At 44.6% G+C, this 25954-nt stretch overlaps 1 protein-coding gene across 3 annotated transcripts in view; it reads right to left on the bottom strand.

Moving 5' to 3' along the window:
• Positions 1–25747, bottom strand: part of KLHL15 (kelch like family member 15) — a 48130-nt gene extending 22383 nt beyond the window's left edge. Inside the window, exons 1-3 of one of the 3 annotated variants that reach the window (XM_062183726.1) lie at positions 25623–25747; positions 25338–25534; positions 2983–3690 (exon numbers count right to left, since the gene is read on the bottom strand). In XM_062183726.1, the coding sequence (XP_062039710.1) occupies positions 2983–3687 (705 nt within the window). In that variant the 5' untranslated portion in view covers positions 3688–3690; positions 25338–25534; positions 25623–25747. Of the gene's footprint in view, positions 1–2982; positions 3691–25093; positions 25159–25337; positions 25535–25622 lie in introns of those variants that run through there. The other 2 variants (XM_062183725.1, XM_062183724.1) reach the window with 2 other exon arrangements.
• Between the last annotated feature and the right edge of the window lie 207 nt (positions 25748–25954).

The raw sequence follows: 25954 nt of genomic DNA, 5'->3' as shown, positions 1-25954 counted from the left end.
CTTTAAAAAAGAAAATAGATGGTTTCTAGTCTCAAGGAGCACAAAAAAAAAAAGTATGGCACAAAACATGAGGATACTTCAACAACTTCATGAAAAAAGGTACTGAAAAGTAAGTTCAGGGCCAGTGCTGTGGCATAGTGGGTAAAACCACCGCTGGGAGTGCTGACATCATATATGAGTGCCGGTTCAAGTCCCGGCTGCTCCACTTACCATCCAGCTCTCTGCTATGGCCTGGGAAAGCAGTAGAAGATGGCCCAAGTCCTTGGGTCCCTGCACCCACGTTGGAGACCTGGAAGAAGCTCCTCGCTTCGAATCAGAGCAGCGCTGGCCATGGCAGCCATTTGGGATGTGAACCAACGGAAGGAAGACCTTTCTCTCTGTCTGTCTGTCTGTCTCTCTCTCTCTCTCTCACTGTCTATAACTCTACCTGCCAAATAAAAAACAAAAATACTGCTTAAAAAAAAACACAGATTCCTTTGATAAACTTCAATCTCACCCATCTCTAAAGGCAAGAATCACTGACTATGTTCCATTTATCTCAGCAATGTAACTAAAGTAAAACTGAAAGATTTATAGACATTACAAAACAACAAAGATTTCTCTGTGGCTGTGACCTTAATAAGTGTATCTAAGAAGTTAATTCCAGAAGGGAAGCCTTGATACCATTTTGATTCTGCTAACTCCCAATATATGGCCAATGGGTAATGACCACTTCCTGTAGATGCCAGAGGAATCCATCAGCAGATGCAACATCACTTGGCATTAACTTTCAGCTACTGTCACTATTGCCTACCATGGACTGATAACTGCAATATAAAAAAGCTCTACAGCTCAGCACTTAAAAATCATTTACTGCAACCAGTTATCCATCATATCATCCCCAAAAAAGGGAAATTCTATTCTATCTCACAAGTACTTCCATCTAGACTGAAGTTGGAGGGGTTCTGTCTTAGTGGTGGGAAAGCATTTGTGTTCAATGCATAAAGACAAAACAGAATTCTCCAGGCAAAGAACAATAAAAACAATAATAAGGGAAAAAAATCAAAACATAAAGAGACAAATGGTTTATACAGTTGATATGGGGTTGATTATCACTGAACAAAAAGGAGTAAATAAGAAATATATCCTTGGGGTCGGTGCTGTGGCATAGCAGGTAAAGCCACTGCCTATGGTGCCAGCATCCCATTTGGGTGCCAGTTCGAATCCCAGCTGCTCCACTTCTGATCCAGCTCTCTGCTCTGGCCTGGGAAAGCAGCAGAAGATGGCCCAAGTCCTTGGGCCCCTGCACCCACATGGGAGACCCAGAAGAAGCTCCTGGCTTCAGATTAGCTCAGCTCCGGACACTGTGGCCATCTGGGGAGTGAACCAGTGGATGGAAGATCTCTCCCTCCCTCCATCTCTCTCTCTTCCCCCATCCTCCTCCCCCCCCCCTCTCTGCCTCTCTATGTAACTCTGACTTTCAAATAAATAATCTTTTTTTAAAAAAAGAAATATATTCTTTAGTTTCAATTATTGCTGCCATATCAATACATTCTGAGAAAAAAGAAAAATCCCATATAAGTTCTCTTATATTGAACTGTAATTTAATAACATTTAACAGCATTTCAGAGGAGGAAAAAAATGCCAGACTGTTTAGTGTTATTCAAAGGCACAAATGTGTTTATTTTCCAAATGGCATAAGCAACCCTCCTTTGCATATATGTCTGGTAAATGAAGTTGAGGAACTGTTTAAGATGAAAGATGTCAACCAAGATTTTTCTGCTTTCTAGAAAGAAGAAAGGATGCAAGAGGTAAACAGAGCCCCAGAGGTACCCCATATGACTAGAAACCAATTAAGTTAAGCAATTACTGAAACTGCTCTCTCTCCTTTGCGCAAGAAAGGATCACAAGTGAGTTTCTGATATAAAAATGGAAATGCTTACATGCAAAAATGCCAAAGCTGTTTTGGAGACAACAGTACTTTAAAGAGAGACCTATTTACATGGTAAAATGTTCACAGGGATGTTTGATCAGTATAGATAGTGGATTTATAACCTGCTTGTTTAGAATTGCCAAAATGATGTTTTTAGACATAAGTATTTTCATAGTCAAATTTAGTATTCACAATGAAAGAGGGAAACTAGAACTAGGTGAAGAGTAGGCAAGAAAATCATCACTATGGCCTATTGGCTTTCAAGAGTTATTTGATATGCTCTTAAGTACATTTTGGAGAAATAAGAATGAATTTTTTCATCTACTCAAAAGGCAGAATGGCAGAGAAAGAGAAAGAGAAAGAAAGAGAGAGAGAGAGAGAGAGAGAGAGAGAGAGATCTTCCATACATGAGTTCACACTTCCCAAATTCCACAATAGCCAGGGCTGGGCCAAGCCAAAGCCAGGAGGCAGAATTCCATCTTGATCCCCCATGCGGGTGGTAGGGGCCCAAGCACTTGAGCTATTATCTGCAATCTCTCCCAGGATGCACTAGCAGAAATGTGGACAGGAAGTTGGAAGTTGAACAGCCAGGATTTGAACCAGCACTGATATGGGATGCAGTAGTCCCTGGTGTGCCACAATACTCGCCCCAAGATCTGTATTAATGTATACCATGCAGAACTATAAACCCCAATTTCAGTATATATTACTTAAATTAAATTTTAAAAGACAGCTAGCCTGACCTAGTTCAGATTTAATTACTTTGTGAAATAAAAATTAAAGCCAACTTATAATGTTCTGCACAAATAATTGTGCTTCAACTTTAAAAGTACTTTTAAGATGAAACTATTCTACTACTTACCTGGTTCATCTTTTCACACACAAAATGTATTTTAAAAAGCTTAAATGCACAATCTACAACAAAGCAGGCTTCTTATTCAAAAACTATGCATTTTTGTCTCACAATCAAGCCTAGGAATCTTATCTATAAAGACATACTGTTTTAATTGAATATTTGTATCAAGTCTGGTAACGGAACAGTTCTGTCCATTGCTTTAAAATACACTAACCTTTTCAAAAACATTGGATGGGGTCATCAAACAAAACCTGATGTTCTGAATGATGGTATCAGTATGTCTCCAGCGTCTTCTATCATGTCGAAGCCAAGACTGCACAGCCTCGTACAGCTCTATCTCTGGGAACCTGCTGAGATGATCATTATCCAAATAAGACATAAGCTTCTCAAAGCTCAGATAGGACAGGAAGTCAGGCCTGGACATGAGTGGCACAAAGTTTTCTAGCAGAAAGGCATCCAACTTCTCCCTGACTCCCTCAATGTTTACACCGAAATCATCTAAGAGTCTCATAATTTCGGCACAATTTTCTAGGCAGATTTTCGCTAAGAGAAAAGAGCAGCAGAACTTCACCACTTCTATGAGTTGCACATACATGGCAGCTTGAAGAATCTCATGAACAGTATTCATACTCAGTTCTATAGTTCCATAGTACATAAACTGAAGGACATGGCTAAAACCAGTGGCAGTTAGCCCTTTTAAATGGATCTTGTTCTGATCTCGTTCCCGCATGTCTGCGGTAAACATAATTCTGAAGTAATCACTCTGGGTGGCCAAGAGTGCTTTATGGGCCTGGAACTGATGATCTTCAATAACCAGAGTGACATCAAGAAGCAATCCCTCCTCATACAGTGCTCTGAACCCAGCAGAGACACTGGTGTCATGGATGGAGGAACAGAATCCTTCCACGTCCCCTGCCATGGCCTGGAAAAAAAGTAATCAAAGAAAAGTGTTAATAATTTCCATGCATTTAGAAGACACGATGAACTCAGAACTCAACAATTTTTATAATTATGTCAATTCCATTCCTAAGTCTTAAACGGACAACACTGTGGGAGAAGACAACCTAGAAATTTGTAGACTAATGTTTTTGGCTTTCCTACACCTGGAAAGGAAAGTATTAAAGACATATCACACACAAAATTGTTAACTTACAAACAATACATGCCTATCCCATTGATTTTACACTGTTCATTAAAACATGCTGCAAAACTAGCAACACAAAAAGGATTTCACAGCCAAACACTAAATTATGAGAAAAAGAAATTACACCAATGCGAGGACTCCTAGAAATTTATCCAAAAGAAATAATCAGATAAATATACCAAATTGTAGATACAAGGTTTTTCTTTCAAGTCTTATCTATAATAAAAAATTAGAAAGTATTCAAAAGCCTAACAACAGATTACTAAATATAACAATTAAAAATGATGGCAGTGATTTACCTAGTCTGACAAAGGACACTTATTAAAAAAGCAGACCTTTAAAAACTAAACAAACATCTATTTGTTTAGATGAGAAAAAGTCTAGAAGAATATATACTAAAATTATGTCCCTGGGTAGCAGGACTTCAAGAGAAGTGTGTCTTTGCCTCTTTACTTACCTCATTAACCTTATTTTTAAAAATGATTATGCATTACTTCTATTTAAAATATAAACACATAACTTTTTTTAAAATTTATTTGACAGTGAGAGAGAGAGAGAGACAAGAGAGAAAGATCTTCCTTCCGTTGGTTCACCCCCCAAATGGTCATTGCGGCCAGAACTAAGCCGATCCAAAGCCAGGAGCCAGGTGCTTCCTCCTGTCTCCCATGCAGGTGCAGGGGCCCAAGCACTTGGGCCATCCACTGCCTTCCGGGACCACAGCAGAGAGCTGGACTGGAAGAGGAGCAACCAGGACTAGAACCCGGTGCCCATATGGGATGCCGGTGCCACAGGCGGAGGATTAATCAAGTGAGCCACAGCGCCGGCCCTAAACACATAACTTTAAAGAAAATTAAACTACATCTCCATGTAACAGAGAAATGAAGCTAAGATAGTAGAATTGAAATTAGACCTCTTAGGAAGAATAAACTAACTCAATCCATTAGACTATGAAGCAAAATAATTTTTTCCTTTTCAAACAAACCCCCTAGGCCATCTAGCCTCTTAATTCACACCCTTACACAGCTACCAGCTTCCTCCCCAATGACCCATCCACCATTCCTAAATTCCCTCCCAATGTTCCATGGTGTCCCATGGAACATTGCTTCACTATAAACAAACTCCCCTACACACTTAAGTTGGTACAAAAAGTTCCCTCCTCCACCTGATATAAGTAAGACAGTTTTCCTTAAAGTCACAACTTCCAAGCCTCCTGTCTCCTACCTCTATCCCTGCATCTTGATTTTATACTGTCTCTGTATGTTTAAAAAAAAACAAAAACAAAAACAAAAAAACTCCTTTAGAGCTTACAGATGGACTTTCAAAGCCTTCTCTTAACTGTCTGGTCCTTTTCTCTAAATCTCATGTTTCATCCAAATAAAAATTCATCTTCTGCTGCTTCTTGTCACTTACTATGGTGTACACCTTCTGATCACTCTCCCACATTAGCTGATGAATGGCACTTGGCAAAGTAGTCATCTTCACCTCACCAATGTTCACAGATGATCACCCATCCAAAAACTCCTTTGACCAGGCCTGTAACCTTTCCCCTTACCCCACTGTAAATCCTACTTGCAAATCCCGAGAACCTGGCCAGAAGTGATGCACACCTGAACGCTGTCGACTTCCCACTTAACCATTCTATGACCTCCTAACATTACCTCTGTCCTTTTCCAGCTTACACTTTCCGTATCAGAGTAATCACTCTCTCTTGCTGGGGCCTTCATTGCCCTCATCTCTTCGTCTGCCTTGTTCAATCAGAACTATGCTATTGGTCCTTTAATCTCCGGTAAACTTTTAGTGCCTCTGGGCAGTGTTTTCCTTTGAACAGTTGTGAGAGCACTCCCTGCTGATGTACACTGGATACACAAGATTTTATCAAGCTAAGGACAACCAATAGAGATAAACCTCTCTAATACTACAACCAATTTAAAGCACTGTCTAGAATACCCCATGACTTGGAACTGTAGGTTTGAGCTACCTGCTGACACACTAGCCACAGACAATGCCAGCTTAGAGGCAAACAACCGGCAGCCAACATCTATGGCTCTGAAACCTCACCAGTGACAATTCAGGACCCAGTCTCCCAAGTTCTTGCCTTTCCCTGGTTGGTGTCTGAAGGGACACAAGCCCTCCAATGAAATAACTGATAACAACTGACTGGGCCGGCGCCGTGGCTTAACAGGCTAATCCTCCACCTTGCGGCGCCGGCACACCGGGTTCTAGTCCTGGTTGGGGCGCCGGATTCTATCCCGGTTGCCCCTCTTCCAGGCCAGCTCTCTGCTGTGGCCAGGGAAGGCAGTGGAGGATGGCCCAAGTCCTTGGGCCCTGCACCCCATGGGAGACCAGGAGAAGCACCTGGCTCCTGCCATCGGATCAGCGAGATGCACAGGCTGCAGCGGCCATTGGAGGGTGAACCAACGGCAAAAGGAAGACCTTTCTCTCTGTCTCTCTCTCTCACTATCCACTCTGCCTGTCAAAAAAAAAAAAAAATTCTGATACAACTGACTGATGTAACCTGCTCTACCTCCTTCTTCAGAAGGCTAGCAATGCCAATCCCACCATTCAACTAACCAATGCTCCTCACTCCATTATTTGTTTAAAGGAAGAGCACCTCTGTGTGACAGGTACTATGGTAGGTACGGAGAAATGTGCTGCTCAGGAATTCCCTTTGCATCCTGGATTTTGCTGAGCTCTAAGCTGCTGAGGTGAAAAAGGTAGCTTTCATAGACAAGTGACAGACACCCCTTCTCTACACTTTGGAATAGGACATCACTATATTTATTACTTTGCTTCATCAATATGTTGTCTATAACACTCTATATTTAACTTCTTAACACAGCAGAGTGCCTCAAAAAGTTCAATCAAGCTGAATTAAAAGTTTTCATTGGGGCCAGCTCTGTAGCCCAGAAGCTAGCTAGCTCACTTGCCCTCTCGCTCTTCTCTCTCCCTTTAACTCTGCCTTTCAAATGGAAGGAAGGAAGGAAGGAAGGGAGGGGGCCAGCGCTGTGGTGTAGAAGGTTAAGCCTCCACCTGCAATGCCAGCACCCTATCTGGGCACCAGTTCAAGTCCCGGCTGCTCCACTTCCAATCCACCTCCCTGCTATGGCCTGAGAAAGCAGCAGAGGATGGCAAAGGCTTGGGCCCCTGCACCCATGTGGGAGACCTGGAAGAAGCTCCTAGCTCCTGGCTTCAGTATGCTCTGGCCCAGTCCTGGCAGTTGCTGCCATTTGGGTAGTGAGCCAGCGGATGGAAGATCTCTCTCTCTCTCTCTCTCTCTCTCTGCCTTCCAAATAAACAAATAAGTCTCTAAAAATTTTAAAAAGAAAAAAACTGATAAAATTTTTTCATTTTGATGCAAAAAAAAATCTGAAATTTAAACAGTTTTCCCACAATATACGTTTCTTTTAAAAAATTTATTTTATTTATTTGAAAGACAGAGTTACAGAGAGAGGTAGAGACAGAGAGAGGTATTCCATCCGCTGGTTCACTCCCCAGATGGCTGCAATAGCCAGAGCTGCATCAATCTGAAGCTAGAGCCAGAAGCCTCTTCCGGGTCTCCCACGTGGGTGCAGGGTCCCAAGGACTCGGGCCATCCACCCCTGCTTTCCCAGGCCACAGCACAGAGCTGGATCGTAAGAAGAGCAGCCGGGACCAGAAACGGTACCCACATGGGATGCCGGTGCTTCAGGCCAGGGCTTTAACCCACTGTGCCACAGCACCGGCCCCCCACAATAATATACATTTCTACAAACTTTTTAAAGACCTTCCCCTCTTTTTAAATTTAAATTTATTTTTTATGTATTTGAAATACAGAGTTACAGAGAGAGGTAGAGCCAGAGACAGAGAGAGAAGTCTTCCCTCCGCTGCTTCACTCTCCCAAATGACCACAACAGCCGGAGCTGGGCTGATCCTAAGCCGGGATCCAGGAGCTTCTTCCACATCTCCCATGCAGGTGCAGGGGTCCAAGGACGTGGGCCATTTTCTACTGCTTTCCCAGGCCAAAGCAGAGAGCTGGATTGGAAGACCAGCAGCCAGGATTCGTATCAGCGCCCATATGGGATGCCGGCACTGAAGACTGGGGCTTTAATCTGCTGTGTCACAGTCCCAAAATCCCCCTCTCTGTATTAACTTTTTTATTCAATAGTTATCCCAGCTTGAGATCATAAAAAAAGAAAAAAGAAACCTTGTTAATAAAGAGTCTGACATAATAATACACTAAAAATATTTAAAATGCTTATCATGGGATACTAGTGCTTCCAAGGCAGTCTTGCCTTCTTCCTTCCTTTCTGCTAATCCGTGCTTCCTAAGCTATCAACAATGAAAGTATATTACTTTTGTTTAAAGATGTTTTTTATTTATTTCAAACGCAGAGTTACAGAGAGAGAGGTGGGGAGGAAGGAAAGGAGGGAGGGAGGGAGGAAGAGAGAGAGAGGTATCTTCCATCTGCTGGTTCACTCCCCAAACGGCCACAACAGCCAGGGCTGGGCCAGGCTGAAGACAGGAGCCAGGAGCTTCTTCCAGGTCTCCCACCTGGGTACAGCGGCCCAAGCACTTGGGCATCTTCTGTTGCTTTCTCAGGCCATTAGCAGGCAGCTGGATCAGAAGTGGGGCAGCTGGGACCCAAACCAATCCCCATATGGGATGCTGGCACTGTAGGAGGAGGCTTTACCTGTGAAGCCACAGCGCTGGCCCAAGTATATTACTTCTTAAAACAAAAAGAAAGAAAATCTTATAAAGCTCTTTATTGCCAACTGAAATGGTTACATCCTAGTCCCTACTTCCCTGGATCCTTCTGTGGCATGACTTATGTCCTCAGCTCATCACTCGCTCAGCTCCATGACACTGTTGTTCTGGTTCTCTTCCTATTCTTGGACTAACTCATTTCTCAGTCTCCTTCATGGATTCATGTTTCTTGTGTTACCTGTAAAATTCTGTTCTCCAAGATTTTGTTCTTGCCCCTTCCTCTTCTCACCTAAACGCATTTCCCTAAATTACCTTACCTAAACCCAGGTTTTCTACCAAGACCTACTTTTACCAATACAGTAACAATCTCTGTCCAGCCTCTATCTTTACTCTAATCCTATGCAGATTGAACTAACTGCCTAGTAGATACTTCTGGGTGCCCCCATTTGGGGATAATCTCATTTTGGGATTTCAAAATACACATATCTAAACAGAATCATAGTTCTACCCTCCCCCTAGTTTCTTGTTCTGTATTTTCCATCTTCCAAAAGGCATTCCAGAGGCCTCTTTCTTCCCATTTGTCCCTTAACCTATCTTTAAGTCCTATAGATACAATCACATTAAATGTCCACTTATCTAAGACAGCAATGTATATAGAAAAAGAAATTATTATAAAAATCTTTATTACTATTCTATTAATCAAAAACTACATAACTTTTTTAAAGCTATATAATTTTGGCTGGTCCAAGCCCAGTGGTATTTATACTAATTGGTCACAACCAGTTAGATTTCTTTGTTCCTTCTCTCCCCCGCCCCCCAAAAAAGCTATATGATTTCACTTTGTAAAAGTAGAACTAGAAGCCAGCACTGTGGCGCAGCAGGTTAACGCCCTGGCCTGAACCGCCAGCATCCCAAATGGGCGCCATTTCAAGTCCAGGTTGCTCCACTTCTGACCCAGCTCTCTGCTATGACCTGGGAAAGCAGTGGAAGATGGCCCAAGTCCTTGGGCCCCTGCACCCGTGTGGGAGACCCGGAAGAAGCTCCTGGCTTCTGACTTCGGATCAGCGCAGCTCCGGCTGTTGCAGCCAACTGGGGAGTGAACCAGCGAATGGAAGACCTCTCTCTCTCTCTCTCTGCCTCTCCTCTCTCTGTGTAACTCTTTAAAATAAAATCTCTTAAAAAAAAAAAAGTAGAACTTAAAGAGGAGCCAGCATTGTGGTACAGTGGATTAAGCCATTGCCTGCCTGTGATGTTGGCATCCCTCATGGGCACAGGTTCATGTCCTGGCTGCTCCACTTCCAATTCAGCTCCCTGCTCATGTGCCTAGGAAAGCTGTGGAAGATGGCCCAACTGCTTGGGACCCTGAACCCACATGGGAGACCCGGACAGTGTTCCATGTTCCTGGCTTCAGCTTGGCCTAGCCCCACCTGTTGTGGCCATTTGGGGAGACAATCAGCAGACAGAATATCTCTCTGTCTCTCTTTGTAACTCTGCCTTTCAAATAAGTAAATAATTCTTTTAAAAAAAGTATAACTTAACAGGCTGGTCCATAATTTGGGAAAACAAATATTAGAACATATTTTGGGTACTAATCAATGTGTGGAAGAACTAATTTACTAACACGTTAGAGATCAAAGTAAGTCCCTAGTTTGGTCATGCTTCTGAATCTTTAATTTTTTTTAAGATTTATTTATTTGAAATATATTTATTTGAAATACAGAGGAGGAAGGCATAGAGAGAAATCTTCTACCTAATGCCCAAATGGCCACAAAAGTTGGAGCTGGGCCAGGCTGCAACCAGGAACCTGGAACTCTATCCCAGTCTCCCATGTGTGTGGCACAGACCCAAGCACTTGGCCCATCTTCCACTGCCTTCCCAGGCACGTTAATATAGAGATGCATCGTAAGTGGAGCAGCCAAGACTTGAACTGTAGCCCATATGAAATGCTAGTGCTGCAGACAGCAGCTTAACTCGCTGCACCACACCGCTGGCCCCTTATGTGAATTATTTTTAAAGACAAAATTAATGAGCTCACAATTTTAAAAAAATTTGTTTATTTGAAAGGCATAGGCTGAGAGAGAGACAGATAAATCTTCCACCCTCTGGTTCACCCCCAGATGGCTTCAACGGCTGGAGCTATGCTGATACAAAGCCAGGAGCCAGGAGCTTCTTCCAGATTTCCCATGCAGGTGCAGAGGCCCAAGCACCTGGGCCATCCTCTACTGCCCTCCCAGGCAGAGAGCTAGACTGGAAGTGGAGCATCTGGGACTCGAATCAGTGCCCATATGGGATGCCAGCATTGCAGGTGCCAGCCCCATGAGCTCACAATTTTACAACTGACAAGCGGACGTTGTGGCATAGAAGGTTAAGCTTCCACCTGCAGTGCCTGCATCTCATATTGGTACCGGTTCACGTCCTGGCTACTCCACTGCCAATCCAGCTCCATGCAAATGGCTTGGGAATAGCAGTGGAAGATGGCCCAAGACCTTGGGCCTCTGCCATCCACATGGGAAACCCAGATGAAGCTCCTGGCTCCTGGCTTCAGCCTAGCTTTGCCCTGGGCATTGTGGCCACCTGGGGAGTAAACCAGGGGATGGAAGATCTCTTTCTCCAACTCTCCCTCTCTTTCTATAACTCTGACTTTCAAATAAGTAAACAAATCTTTAAAAAATGTATTTTCCGGGGCTGGCACTGTGGTGTAGTGGGTAAAGCCACCACCTGTGAAGCTGGCATCCCATATGGGCAGTGGTTCAATTCCCAGCTGCTCTACTTCTGATCCAGCTCCCTGCTAATGCACCTGGGAAAGCAGCAGAGGATGGCCCAAGTCCCTGAGTCCCTGTACCACATGGGAAGCCTGTAAGAATCTCCTGGTTCCTGGCTTCCACCTGGCCCAGCCTTGGCCATTGCAGCCATTTGGGGAGTTAACCAGAGGATGGAAGAGCTCTCTCTCTCTCTCTGTAACTGCCTCCCTGTCTTTGTAACTATGCCTTTCAAATAAATATTTTTAATACATATATATATATATAGCAAATGAAAAAATGCCTATGTGTACAAATGCATACAGAGAACAAAAAGAATCTAAATAATCAAACATTCTAGCGGCAGTTATTATCAACATCACACTATCAATTTCCAAAATAATTAAAATTTAAAAAATGGGGCCTGTGTTGTTACACAGGGTAAGCCACTGCTTGCTTGCAACACCAGCATCCTGTATCAGAATGATACTTGGAGATCCAGCTGCTCCACTTCTAATCCAGCTTCCTATTAATGCACCTGGGAAGGCAGCCGAAGATGGCCCAAGTGCTTGGGTCCCTGCCACCCACATGAGAGATCTGGATATAGTTCCAGGCTCCTGGTTTCAGCTTGGCCCAGCCTCAGCTGCTGCTGCAGCCATTTGGGAAGTGAACCAGTGGGTAGAACAACTGTCATTCTACATTTAAGAAAACAAAACAACTTCTCTAAAAATAACAAACTAGATAAAAAACTTGATATTTCATTATTTTATTCAGGATCATTATGGTCACCAATTATCATTCTGGCTTCTCAAAATACACTGGTCACATTTAATGAACACTTAATAATAATAGAAGGCTGGAATTAGCATTCATATAGGAAGATATTTCAAAAAGCTAATGGAAAATTGAATGAGAAGATAAATTTATTTTTGGTGCAAAAAAATCTGAAACCTATACATAGTTTTTCCATTAACTTCCTGAAGACCCTTAAACTTAACAGCAGATTGCTTTATGTTTCATTAATCTGCTATTCTGACAGTGCCTAAATATCATATATTTCCCTTCATGTCAAAGTAATCCTCCATTCAATAACTATCTCTATCTAGAAAGGTCTCAAACAGCTAATGCCTACTTTTCTGAAAAACACTCCATGAGTTGAAATTTTTAAAAAGTGGGTAATATGTATTCTCAAAAAGAGCAATCCAGGTTCCAGGTACTTAACCATGGGGGAAATATCATAGGACAAAGCAGGAGGAGGAGGCAGGGGAAGGAAGATTGGTAAACTGTGAGTCAAGAGACCCCAAGGATGTGAGCTTGCACCTGCCTGAGTACCTAGTGCTCTTCTCTGGCCTGAAGGGGATTCCTAGCAGGCAGGCTCCCACTCTGTGGTCCTGGCCCAGTCACATATGGCCAGACCAGAGAAGGAAATATGAACTATGATGAACCCCCTTTTATTTAGAGAATTTAGAGAAGGGGAGGGGAGAGCAGGGTGAGAAGGGGACAAAGAAAAAGATGTGCACTGACTGCTTAGGGCTGGGATTGGAACTTGTCAAAAAGCAGCTGTGGGCACTTCTGGCTGCCATATGGGCTGACTACCAGAGAAAAGCAGTCGACTGACGAAGTGGGAGTGCTCTTAATGCCTTCATTTTCCCAGTTCCTGGGTCCAGCTCTATGCCTGTCCCTGGGTACTGGGAGAAACCCTTAAATTCTCCTTTTTTACTACCTTAGCTTGATTTCTGCTACTTAAAACCAAAGGTCCTCACGGGTTCAGAACAGAAATATCTGTATTTTAAGTAATTCAAGCTTTCTTGGCCTTCTCTATGTAGCTATTAAAATGAGAATATTAGAAATAAATTTCTTTTGGTCATTTACTCATTTATTCACCTATTTGCTATATGATTTTACAAACATGTAATGCACATACATGTATATATCATATATGGTATAAAAACTTATACCAACTTTTCTATATGACAGATAGAGTTAGACAGTGAGAGAGAGACAGAGAGAAAGGTCTTCCTTCTTTTGGTTCACTCCCCAAATAGCTGCCACGGCCGGTGCTGCACCAATGTGAAGCCAGGAGCCAGGTGCTTCTCCTGGTCTCCCATGCGGGTGCAGGGCCCAAGCACTTGGGCCATCCTCCACTGCCTTCTTGGGCCACAGCAGAGAGCTGGCCTGGAGAGGAGCAAGCGGGACAGAATCCAGCACCCATATGGGATGCTGGTGCAGCAGGTGGAGGATTAGCCAAGTGAGCCACAGCGCCGGCCCCTTTATACCAACTTTTAAAGTATCAGCAATTCATCTGTGAGGTTGCCTGATCTAAACTGACTTTTTTTTCAAAGATTTATTTATTTATTCAAAGTCAGAATTATACACAGAGAGGAGAGGCAGAGAGACAGATAGAGAGGTCTTCCATTCACTGGTTCACTCCCCAATTAGCCACAACGGCTGGAGCTGTGCCTATCCGAAGCCAGGAACCAGGAGCTTCTTCCGGGTCTCCCACGTGGGTGCAGGGGCCCAAGGACTTGGGCCATCTTCTACTGCTTTCCCAGGCCACAGCAGAGAGCTGGATCAGAAGTGGAGCAGCTGGGTCTTGAACCAGAGCCCATATGGGATGCTGGTGCTTCAGGCCAGGCGTTAACCTGCTGCGCCACAGCCTTGGCCAACATTAGGTCTTATTTTTATGCCCCTCACTTGGTGCTACCAGAGCAAATATGACCCTTTAACTTCAAAGTAACACAATAAACCCGATCCAGTTAACTTCAGAAAATTGTCTCCCTAGCAATAACACATTCATCCCAGTCCAATTTCTCAGTAAAGTCTCTGAGGATCCAAGCCAACTCTAACTGTACAGATGAAGACATTAAGTTCCACAGGCGAACTTTTTATTTAGGGCCATAAAACTGGTGTAGCAGGTTAAGTCTCCACCTGCAGCGCCAGGATCCCATATGGGCACTGCTTTAAGTACCAGCTGCTCCACTTCTGATCCAGATCCCTGCTAATGTGCCTGGGAAAGCAGTGAGAACAGCCCAAGTCCTTGGGCCCTTGCTCCCACCTGTGAGATCCAGAAGAAGCTCCTGGCTCCTGGCTTTGGATGGGCCAAGCTCTGGCCATTAGTGACCATCTGGGGAGTGAACCAGCAGATGGAAGATTCTCATTCTCATTTGCTTTCTCTCTCTCTCTCTCTCTCTCTCTCCCTCCAACCCCCATAACTCTGCCTCTTAAATAAATAATCTTTAAAAAATAATAGCAACGTTATAAAAAATAAAGATTAGCATATTATTTGCAAACAATATAAAGTAGTGTAGCTGCAAAGAACAAAACCTTTGAAGTCAGAGAACATTTACTAGTGCTTACCACCTGTGTGACCCAGAGAAATCTTGGTAACTTCTAAATCTGGCTTCAATTTATGTATAAGGAATAACAACAACTGGCCAGCGCCGCGGCTCACTAGGCTAATCCTCCGCCTTGCGGCGCAGGCACACCGGGTTCTAGTCCCGGTCGGGGCACCGATCCTGTCCCGGTTGCCCCTCTTCCAGGCCAGCTCTCTGCTGTGGCCAGGGAGTGCAGTGGAGGATAGCCCAAGTCCTTGGGCCCTGCACCCCATGGGAGACCAGGAGAAGCACCTGGCTCCTGCCATCGGATCAGCGCGGTGCGCCGGCCGCAGCGTGCTACCGCAGCAGCCATTGGAGGGTGAACCAACGGCAAAAAGGAAGACCTTTCTCTCTGTCTCTCTCTCTCACTGTCCACTCTGTCAAAAAAAAAAAAAAAGGAATAACAACAACCTTACTATTGAGTTGGAGAGTGATTAAATACACTAATATAGCTTAAATATTGAGGTCAAAGCAGGCACCCTACCAGAGGTCAATCAACGCTGGCTTCCCTTATCCACTCTTGCTAAGTTTCCTGTTAATCTCCTCTACAATCCCTCGGGCTTGTTGCAGGTTTTGAGACCAGAAGTCTGGCTAGTCAACACAGGCATGCCCTGAGTGCCAGTTCAAGTCCCCACTGCTCCACTTCCAACCCAACTCCCTGCTAATACACCTTGGAAAGCAGCAGAAGATGGCCTAAGTATTTGAGCCGCTGCTACCCACATGAGAAACCAAGATGAAATTTCTGGCTACTGGCTTCCACCTGAACAAGCAGATGGAAGATCTGCCTCTCTCTCTGACGCTGCCTTTCAAAGAAAAATATTTCTTAAAAATTCATGCAGATCAGGAATCATACTGGTAGGCAAAAACACTGGATGTCATTTTGCAATGGCATTGTTTTCTATTTTTTCTCATCATACAAGTTTTACTTTCTAGCTTTACAAATGGACTCCTTAGGCCTTTCTGCCTTAGCCAAAGTACACAGCTATTCTGTATATGTATCTGCACCATTCAACATGGAAGCCACTAGCCATGAGGCTACTCAGTACCTAAAATGGGGTTAGTCCAAACTAAAGTTTGCTTAAAGTGAACACTAAATTTTAGACTTAATATGAAAAAAGAACACAAAAATCTCAAATTTTTTCCCATAAATTGTTCTGTACTCAAATATATGTGTGTGTTGAAATAATACTTTGGATAGACTAACTATATTAAAACTAACCACATATGATTTGCTTTTAATTTTTTTTAAACATTTATTTATCTGGGGCCACCCTTGTGGTATAGCTAGTAAAGCCACCAACTGTACCACCTGTTGAAGTCCCAGCTACTCCACTTCTGATCTAGCTACCTGGTAATGTGACTGGGACAGCAGATGGCCCAATGGCTTGGGCCCTGGCACCCATATGGGAGACCAGGATGAAGCTCATAGCTCAGGCCTCACCCAGTCTTGGCCCATGCGGCCATACACAGAGTGAACCAGTAAATGGAAGATCTCTGTCTCTGCCTCTCTTTCTCTCACTCAACTTTTAAAATAAATAAATTTTTTTATTATTATTTGACAGGTAGAGTTATAGACAGTGAGAGACAGAAAGGCCTTCCTTCCGTTGGTTCACCCCTCAAATGGCCACTACGGCCGGTGCTGCACATAAATAATTTTTTTAAAATGTTTTAATATTTTTCATTTGAAAGGCAGAGTGACAGGAGAAACAAATCTTCCATGCCCTGACTCACTCTCCAAATGGCCCAGCCAGTCAGGGCTGCACCATGTTCACTCTCAAAATGGCTGCAAGGCCTGCGCTGTGGCATAGCAAGTAAAGCTGCCGCCTGTGGTGCCAGCATCCCATATGAGCATCAGTTCAAGTCCTGGCTGCTCCACTTCCCATCCAGCTCTCTGCTATGGCCTGGGAAAGCAGTAGAAGATGGCCCAAGCCCTTGGGCCCCTGCACTCGCGTGGGAGACCCGAAAGAAGCTCCTGGCTCCTGGCTTAGGATCAGCGCAGCTCTGGCCATTTCGGCCATCTGGGGAGTGAACCAGCGGATGAAGACCGACCTCCCTCCCTCCCCCCTCCCTTCCTCTCTCCTCTATGTCTTTCAAATAAATAAATCTTTTTTTTTTTTTTTACATGTAGAGTGGACAGTGAGAGAGAGAGGCAGAGAGAAAGGTCTTCCTTCGCCGTTGGTTCACCCTCCAATGGCCGCCGCGGCCGGCGCACCGCGCTGATGGGAAGCCAGGAGCCAGGTGCTTCTCCTGGTCTCCCATGTGGGTGCAGGGCCCAAGCACTTGGGCCATCCTCCACTGCCTTCCCAGGCCATAGCAGAGAGCTGGCCTGGAAGAGGAGCAACCGGGACAGAATCCGGCACCCCAACCGGGACTAGAACCCGGTGTGCCGGCGCTGCAAGGCGGAGGATTAGCCTAGTGAGCCACGGAGCTGGCCCAAATAAATAAATCTTTTTTAAAAAAATTTTTAATGGCCACACCTGTAAGGGCTGGACCAGGTTCACTCCAAAAATGGCTGTACTTGTAGGAGGGAGAATGTGATTACTTCCAAAACGGCCGTGTCGTCGGGGCTGGGCCAAGTTCTCTCTCAAAATGACTGTGAGGCTGGGCCAGGTTCACTCCCAAAATGACTGCGCCTGTGAGGATGGTCCAATTTTACTCCCAAAATGGCCACGCCGTTGGGGCTGGGTCACTTTTACTACCAAAATGGCCACGCTGTGGGGGCTGGGCCACTTTTACTCCCAAAATGGCCGCTCCGTCGGGGCTGGGCCACTTTTACTCCCAAAATGGCCGCTCCGTCGGGGCTGGGCCACTTTTACTCCCAAAATGGCCACGCCATCGGGGCTGGGCCAGGTTCTCTCCCAAAATGACCGCGCCTGTGAGGATGGGCCACTTTTACTGCCAAAATGGCCGCGCCGTCGGGGCTGGGCCACTTTTACTCCCTAAATGGCCGCTACGTCGGGGCTGGGCCAGGTTCTCTCCCAAAATGACCGTGCCCTATCTGGGCTGGGCCACGTTTACTCCCCAAACGGCCATGCCATCGGGTCAGCTTGGCCAGGTTCACTCCCAAAATGGCCGAGACTACTTTCCTGCCAAAGCCTCCTGGTTCTCCCATGTGGGTACAGGTACCCAAGCACTGGGGCCATCCACTGCTTTCCCGGTTACATTAACAGGGAGCTAGAAAGAAAGTGAAACAGCTGGGTCTCCAAACCCCCTCCCCTCCCGCAGAGGTCTGAAACCGTATGCTGGCCTCATGAGCAGCGGTTTGAGCCGCGCCACACCGCCAGCTCCTTCACTTTTTTTATTTTAAATAATTTACTTTCATTTCATTTAAAAGGAGAGACTGACTTTCCATCTGCTAATTCTGCCTAAAGCCTGCATCAGTTTCAGGCTGAACCAGGAGGAAGCATGGAGCCCAAGCTCCATCCGGGTCTCCCTCATGGGTAGATGGGCCGCAAGTGCTTGAACCATCACCTACTGCCTTCCAAGATGAAGGGCAGGATGGGAAGTAAAGTAGCCATGACAAAAACCATGCACTCCAATGTGGGATGCACACGTCCCAGCTGGCACATCTGAAGTGCATCGCAAAACGCCCATCCCGGGCCAGCGCTGTGGCATAGTGGGCTAAACCTGCACCGGCATTCCATATGGGCACCGGTTCAAGTTACTGGCTGCTCCACTTCAGATCTAGCTCTCTGCAAACGACCAGGGCCCCTGCACCCATGTGGGAAACCAGAAAGACGCTCATCCCTCTTTACTTTTTTTTTTTAATTTAACAGATAGAGTTAGTGAGAGAGAGAGAGAGAGAAAGTTCTTTCTTCTGTTGGTTCACTACCCAAATAGCTGCCATGGCCAGCGCTGCACCGATCTGGAGCCAGGAGCCAGGTGCTTCTCCTGGTCTCCCACGTGGGTGCAGATGCCCAAGCACTTGGGCCATCCTCCACTGCCTTCCCGGGCCACAGCAGAGAGCTGGGCTACAAAAGGAGCAACCAGCACAGACTCTGGAGCCCATATGGGATGCCGGCGCCGCAGGCAGAGGATTAACCAAGTGAGCCAAGGAGCTGCCCCCCCCTTTACTTTTAAAGTGTGACAACAACAAAGTTTAAAATCATATAGGTGGCTTGCATTATATTCTGTAGGGCAGAAGGGCTCTACAACATTAATGTTTAACACATCAAACAACCAAACTTACAAATGAACATATTAAACAGAACAAACTTATTCCCACCCATATCCTGGATGCTAGCAAGAAAAAAGATTAAAGTAGAAGAGTGAGACAAATTAAAGTGAAATAAAAACTACAACACAAAAACATGTACGAAAGTAAATTTTTTAAATAAGTAGGAAAAGCAAAGTATAAGAATTCAAAAAGAAAAATATGCAAAAAAAAAGAAAAATATGCAAAATCTTATAAAATCTCTGCAAATGCAGAATCATACCAATTTAAGAAAGAAACTTAAGGGGCCGGTACTGTGGCATAGTGGGTAAAGCCACCACCTGCAGTGCCGACATCTCATGTATGTGCCAGTTTGAGTCCGGGCTGCTCCACTTCCCATCCAGCTCTCTGCTACGGCCTGGGAAAGCAGTGGAGGATGGCCCAAGTCCTTGGGCCGCTGCACCCACTTGGGAGACCAGATGAAGCTCCCAGCTCCTGGCTTCAAATCGGTGCAGCTCCGGCCCTGGCAGCCATCTGGGGAATGAACCAGCAGATGGAAGACCTCGCTCTCTGTCTCTCTCTCTCTGACTCTCCTTCTCTGTGTAACTCTTGAGTTTCAAGCAAATAAATAAATCTTCAAAAAAAAGAAAAAGAAACTTAAGAACTGCAAAATTAACATAAAACTCAAATAAGAACTCTATAAATCAACGAGGGTTAGAAAAAAATCCATTAAGGGGCTTTCAGAAAAAATATTTACTATCATACAGAATGTTCAATGTACAGAAATTGTGTCTTCCCTTTTCAAAAGAGAAAAGGTTAAGGGAAATTATGATTTATAAACCTATATAATATGTATATACTCTATACTTGTCCTTCAGAATTTTAAATTCCTTTTTTCATAGAGGGAACAAACCTAAATTAGACTAAATGACAAGGCATACTACACTACTAGGGAAACAAATACTAAAAAGTGTGTCTTGTTTCATAAACTTGGCACTACTAAAGAAAAAAACAAAACCTCACATTTTTGCACATAAAAATGATTACAACAGCAATTCTCAAAGTAGGGTCCAGGGACAACTGAGGTCCAAGTTCTCTAAAAGGACTTCCCAAAGCCAAAATCATTTTCAAAATAATAAAAAGAAGTTATTTGCCTTTTTCACTTTTATTCTCTGTGTTTCCCATGGGTTTCTATATGATATGTGACACTGCTATAGACTTGATGGAGAAGCTCACTGCCGTTCAGTAAGCCAGACATTAAAGTGATTTGCAAAAATATAAAACGGTATCATTCTTCTCACCAAGTGCTTCACCATTTTGGGAAAGTTATTTTTCACTAAAAAAAAAAAGTGACTTTAGGTTTCCATGTAATAGGTTATGTTTTTAAAGCAATTACAAGCATTCTGTTAAATTTCGCAGTTTCAATTTCTGTTAAGGAAATATAAGTCAATATAACCCAAAAACCAAACTTCTTTGGAATCCCAGTAATTCTGGAGAGTACAGAGAGGACCTGAGACAAAAAGGCCTGAATACCATAGAAGGTGTGATAAGAGATAAGTCACTCACACATTACATACACACATACATACACACACACACACACACACACCAACCTCTTCCTACCTCTGCCCTGGAAGACTATTATTTCTATTTATATCACAGAAATTTTGAACAGTTCAAACTCTCTAGTGACTAGTAAAGAAAGAAGCCTGGTGGGGGTAAAACTGGACAGGAAATTAAAGGCAAAGAAATTCAATGCTTCCGTTTCAGTTAGAAGGCTGCCATTCTAATTTGAAAGCAAAATTCTAGAGAATTAAATAAAATGTTTCAAAAAATAGCCTTCATGTTTATACCACAAGCAAAAATTTATTACTTTCACATTCCTCTGACATCTGCTTGAAAATTCATATAAAACCCTAAGCTATTCAGTACAAAAGCTAGATTTGCACAGGTGGATATATGACGTCCTCAACAAAAACATGGGATTCCATGCTGCCTTCATCCTTACACAGCTGTCCCACCAAAATTGATGCCTACGTTGAAAATGCTGTACTTGCATATTAAAAAGTAAATGTGTGGCTTACTTTTGATTAAAATGCAATTAATTTCTGAATCACAACATTTCTTACAATGTCTGTAACGTAAAAGGTAAAAATTTTAAATGCAACCATCTCAAAATGGCCAACTTCTCCATGTACCCATCTACAACGAAGGAGAGTTTTGGAAACAGATCAACTTTTTTTAGCTCTTTTTGCAGTCATTATACCCCCCAGATATACTACCCAAATTGAGAAACAACTCCGTTTAATATGGGAGGAAAGGCTGTGCAAGTTACTTTATTTAATACTGGAAATTCTTTCTTGTCATCAAAATATTTTTATAATTCCAAACCAAATTGCAAATGACCATTTTACTGAGCTATTAGGAAAGCTCGGGGGTCCTCCAGCCTCCGGACTGGCACCTATTACCTAAATTACTTCACTCCTCAGGTATGTTTAGCATTTAGTCATCCTATAATACAAGAAACCTTATAAGAAAGCAAAACACTCTACTTCAAGGATATTTTTCATCAAACAACTTTAATTTAATGCTACTCTGCTTATTCCTCTCTACAAGTAGTAGTCCAAGAGTGACGTCATGGAAAACAGCTTCCCTAGCCTTTAGAGACTGCATCCAGAGAGAATTCTAGGAAAAGCCTCTACTGGGGAATAAAACCCCCAATCTTCTAAGTTACATTCTAACATGAAATCTCAAATACTGTAATGGTTGCGTTGGAGTTATCCACAAGAATCATACGACTGCACTAAATCTTTGGGGAGGTCGCCATGTTAACACACAGATTTCCTGTCAGTCTGTAAGGTTCATGATGCAGAATCGTTAACTGAATTCAAAGATCTCATCAGAAAAGGATAGTTTTTCTGTTCTTATGTGCTTCAATGATTCACACAGATAAGCATTATGGAGACCTGAGAACACAGCTGCCCTTTTCTAGTTTATTCCAAAGTGAAAATTTCTCATTCTGAAAAGGTCTTGCACTTGTGGGCCAACAGCAATACAACACATACCCATGGCAGAGATGAACTAGGAGAGCCTTTCCAGTGATTCCTAAAATGGCAATAATAATTATCTCCTATTACTCTCCCCCTTGTTGCCACTGTGCCTTGAAAACCAGCCATGCACCCACCTGGAGGCCTCAACCGCCTGCTCCGTCCACCCAGATCGCTTCAGATCCAGATCCATAGGACTCCCCTCTCAGCTCTTTCCTCTGGTGTCACCTCAGGGAGACCACCCCTCATTAGCCTCTTTTTTTTTTTGGACAGGCAGAGTGGATAGTGAGAGAGAGAGAGAGAGAGAAAGGTCTTCCTTTTTGCCGTTGGTTCACCCTCCAATGGCCGCTGCGGCCGGCGCATGGCGCTGATCCAAAGCCAGGAGCCAGGTGCTTCTCCTGGTCTCCCATGCGGGTGCAGGGCCCAAGCACTTGGGCCATCCTCCACTGCCTTCCCTGGCCACAGCAGAGAGCTGGCCTGGAAGAGGGGCAACCGGGATAGAATCCGGCGCCCCAACCGGGACTAGAACCCGGTGTGCCGGCGCCGCAAGGTGGAGGATTAGCCTGTTAAGCCACTGCGCCGGCCCATCACCCTCTTTTAAAACTGTGAAACTCCACCCATTCCATCAACCAGACAAGCCCCACCTTCCTTCTCTGCTGTATTTTTCTCTGTAGTATATTAAATGGTGACACAGGCTACCTATTGTACGTAGTTAACTTTTTGCTCCAATTTTTTTTGTTTTGTTCTGTTCCATTCACTGTTGTATCCCCAACATCTAGAAGAGTGCCTGATATGTTAAGTGCTTAATAAATACTTGTCAGATGAATGAACAAACTGAATCCTCACAATTCTCTAGTTCTTTAAACATCCCTGATTTAAAAATGAGAAAAATCAAACCTCAGACGTTCAGTAACCTGCCCAAGGCTGTCTGCCTGACTTCAGAGCCCTCCCGATAAACCACTGCTCTACAATGCTTCACCCATAGAGAGCCCACAAGAGCTACAGCATTCCAATTCAGAGGAAATATATGCTAATCAGTTCACACACACACACATCTCAAGGTTAAAGATTCATTCTCCTCATAGTGAATATTATTCACTCTCAAAAATTTGTAAGGGCAAAGACCAAGCTTGACAATGTGCCAGTTACATCATTTGTGGGGTCCCTGGTTCAAATACACAGCGGGAGGAAGTTAAGAGGTACTAAAATATAAAAGTTTTTTCTTCTGTCTCTCTTGACTTGTCATGGTGGGTTTTTTTTTTTTTTTTTTTTTTGACAGGCAGAGTGGACAGTGAGAGAGAGAGAGAGACAGAGAGAAAGGTCTTCCTTTGCCGTTGGTTCACCCTCTAATGGCCGCCGCGGTAGCGCGCTGCGGCCGGCGCACCGCGCTGTTCCGATGGCAGGAGCCAGGTGCTTATCCTGGTCTCCCATGGGGTGCAGAGCCCAAACACTTGGGCCATCCTCCACTGCACTCCCTGGCCACAGCAGAGAGCTGGCCTGGAAGAGGGGCAACCGGGACAGGATCGGTGCCCCGACCGGGACTAGAACCCGGTGTGCCGGCGCCGCAAGGCAGAGGATTAGCCTGTTGAGCCACGGCGCCGGCCCATGGTGGGTTTTTATTTGCTGTGTACTATGCCACTCGAAGGAAAGACAAACTAAAAATTTAAATTATGAGCATGAATTTCACCCTTCACCTTTATATTGGCCCATGCCAGCTTTACATGCAGGCTATGAAGCTCTTCTGCACATCCATGATGCCAAGCCAGCCCTGGTTTCAATATGTTAGCCCCAGATAAACCCAAATCAAGGCAGAGAGGTCAAACCTTGAAATTCCCAATAAAGCAGAAGTTCCCAAAATTTTATCTTTAAGACAAGCACTAAACCCAACATCGAAAAGCAACCAGTTTTTAAGAGTAGGCTCTTCTTTTTCACAACTTTAATCCTGTTCCACTTCTAGTCACTCTGCCTTTTGACAAAAACACCAAAGCTTACTCTGAAAGACAACTGGTACTGGGCTAGGGGATTATAAATTTAATAAAACATCTAACTACTCAGAAAACCATGTGAGCTAAAAATAACAACATACCCCCACCAAAATGCTTCTATTTCACTTTGTGGACCATTTTTTAAAGCCAAACCATACATTTTTGATGTGCCAAGTAAGAATGATTCCATACTGATCCATTACGCATATGAATTCTGGCAAATAAACTCCATTTTCAAACCACAAATATTTACCAAGCCATTCTTTCCCCCAATTCATCCGTAACAGAATGCAGATTAACACCTTTTCCCACTGCTAAACTTTGACTTGAAGCACCTACTGAGTGTTGTGACCCAAAATGAGAATTACATTACACAAATACTACATTAAGTGCCAAAAAGTTGAAACTGTCTACATCTACTAAGAATTATAGAAACATGAATGGATTAATAAGCTCCTCAAAAACAATTTTTGAATTAGTTCGAGGTATTCAGGCATCCTGTTCCCTAGGTATGAAAAACAGGCATTCAAATTAGGGCATGTATATCTTAAAAGCATTTCCTAAATTACAACTTAGATCAACAAAGGAGAACAAATTTGAAAACTAGAGAACAAACAAATATAAGGTGTTAAACAAATATTGAGTAAAAAAAAAAATGCCTAAGCAGCCTAGAAAAGGTCAAAAGCAAAGCCCTAGGGTAACACTACATTTGAATTAAAGAACACCGTTATTTAAATAAGCAGTTAGCAATTCGTAGGAGGAAGGCCAAGCAACACGACTATTACATATCTATCTATTACATATCTATCGGTTCACAGCAGTGCTTTGCTATTCCATACTTATTTGCTTATACTTGTAATAATACAGAAATAAAGAGGCAGCAACAGTTAGCACAAGCACATTAACCACTCTGGTAAAGGTTACTTAAAAACCGGCCTTGCATTTTTACACTTTACAGCTATACACTGTTTTCACATATATGACCTCATATAGTCTTCACTACCCTGTGATGTGGATATTACTGCCTAGATTTCACAGATAAGAAACCGAAGCTCAATTCGCGATTTTCTCAGTCACCCAGTCGAACCCAGACCTTCCGAGTCCACGTTTCATATGCCTCGCATTTTGCATAGTTCTATTTCAGGCATAAATAGAATTTTTAAAGGGAAGGAACGGGTTAGGGAAAAAATAATCATGGTACCTGCAGCTGTGTGCTGCAAAAAATGGCTGAATTATGCTTCTTCCTTTTTTTCCCTCTCTCTCTCTCTGAAAAAAAAAGAATTAGATTGCAAACAATTGAAGTAAACTCAAAGACAAATTAGGTCCCGGCGTCAACCCAATGTTTGACTCAGGTCTGTGCAAAGGACCACGGAATCCGTGCCTAGCTCGGGGCCGCAGGCGAAGCCCGGGCTCGGCAGGCCGGGCGGCCAGGGGCGGCTACGCACCTCGGGGGTCCTGTCCAACCTCTAGTGGACGGCAGTCTGCATCAGGAAGAAGCGGGCCGACGGGCCAATCGGTGGGCGGGCGCCGGGACGGCACTCGGCAGGCTCCTCGAACGTCTACAAGGGACCGCTCGCGGGCCGGGCCGGAGCGCTCCGGCGGGGGGCGAGTCTGCGCGCCTGCGGCCCCCTCGAAATCAGTCCTGGGAAAGAAGACAGCGCTGAGTCGCGAGTCCAGACAGTCGGGCTAGGCGCGAGGCGGCGCGGCGTCGGGGCGGGAGGTGGCCTTACCAAAGCCGGGGGCCTCGCAGCACCCGGCGGGGCTCAGCGGGAGGGCCGACCAGGGGCCGCGGGCGGGGGAAAGGGCTAAGGGGCTGTGAGCAGCTGCAGAAGCACCAGCGGTGGCAGCGTCGACGACGGCGTCCCAGAGCTTCTGCCCCGAAGCGCGCCGAGCCTCAGGATCACCCACGCCGGGGGTGGAGGAAGGCGGGAAAGGGGCGGGCAATGGGCGGAGCTTGTGGGGCCACGAGCCAGGGGCCGCTCCGGGCCTCGCGCCCCCTGCGGGCCGCGGGAGCCGCCCGGGGCCCGCCCAGGGAGGCGGGGCTGGGCGGCAGGGGGCCCCG

This window comes from Lepus europaeus, chromosome X (genome assembly GCF_033115175.1).
Source record: "Lepus europaeus isolate LE1 chromosome X, mLepTim1.pri, whole genome shotgun sequence".
NCBI classification, from domain to species: Eukaryota; Metazoa; Chordata; class Mammalia; order Lagomorpha; family Leporidae; genus Lepus; species Lepus europaeus.
Note: the sequence above shows the minus strand (reverse complement) of the source record. Positions and strands in the feature narration are given on the sequence as shown.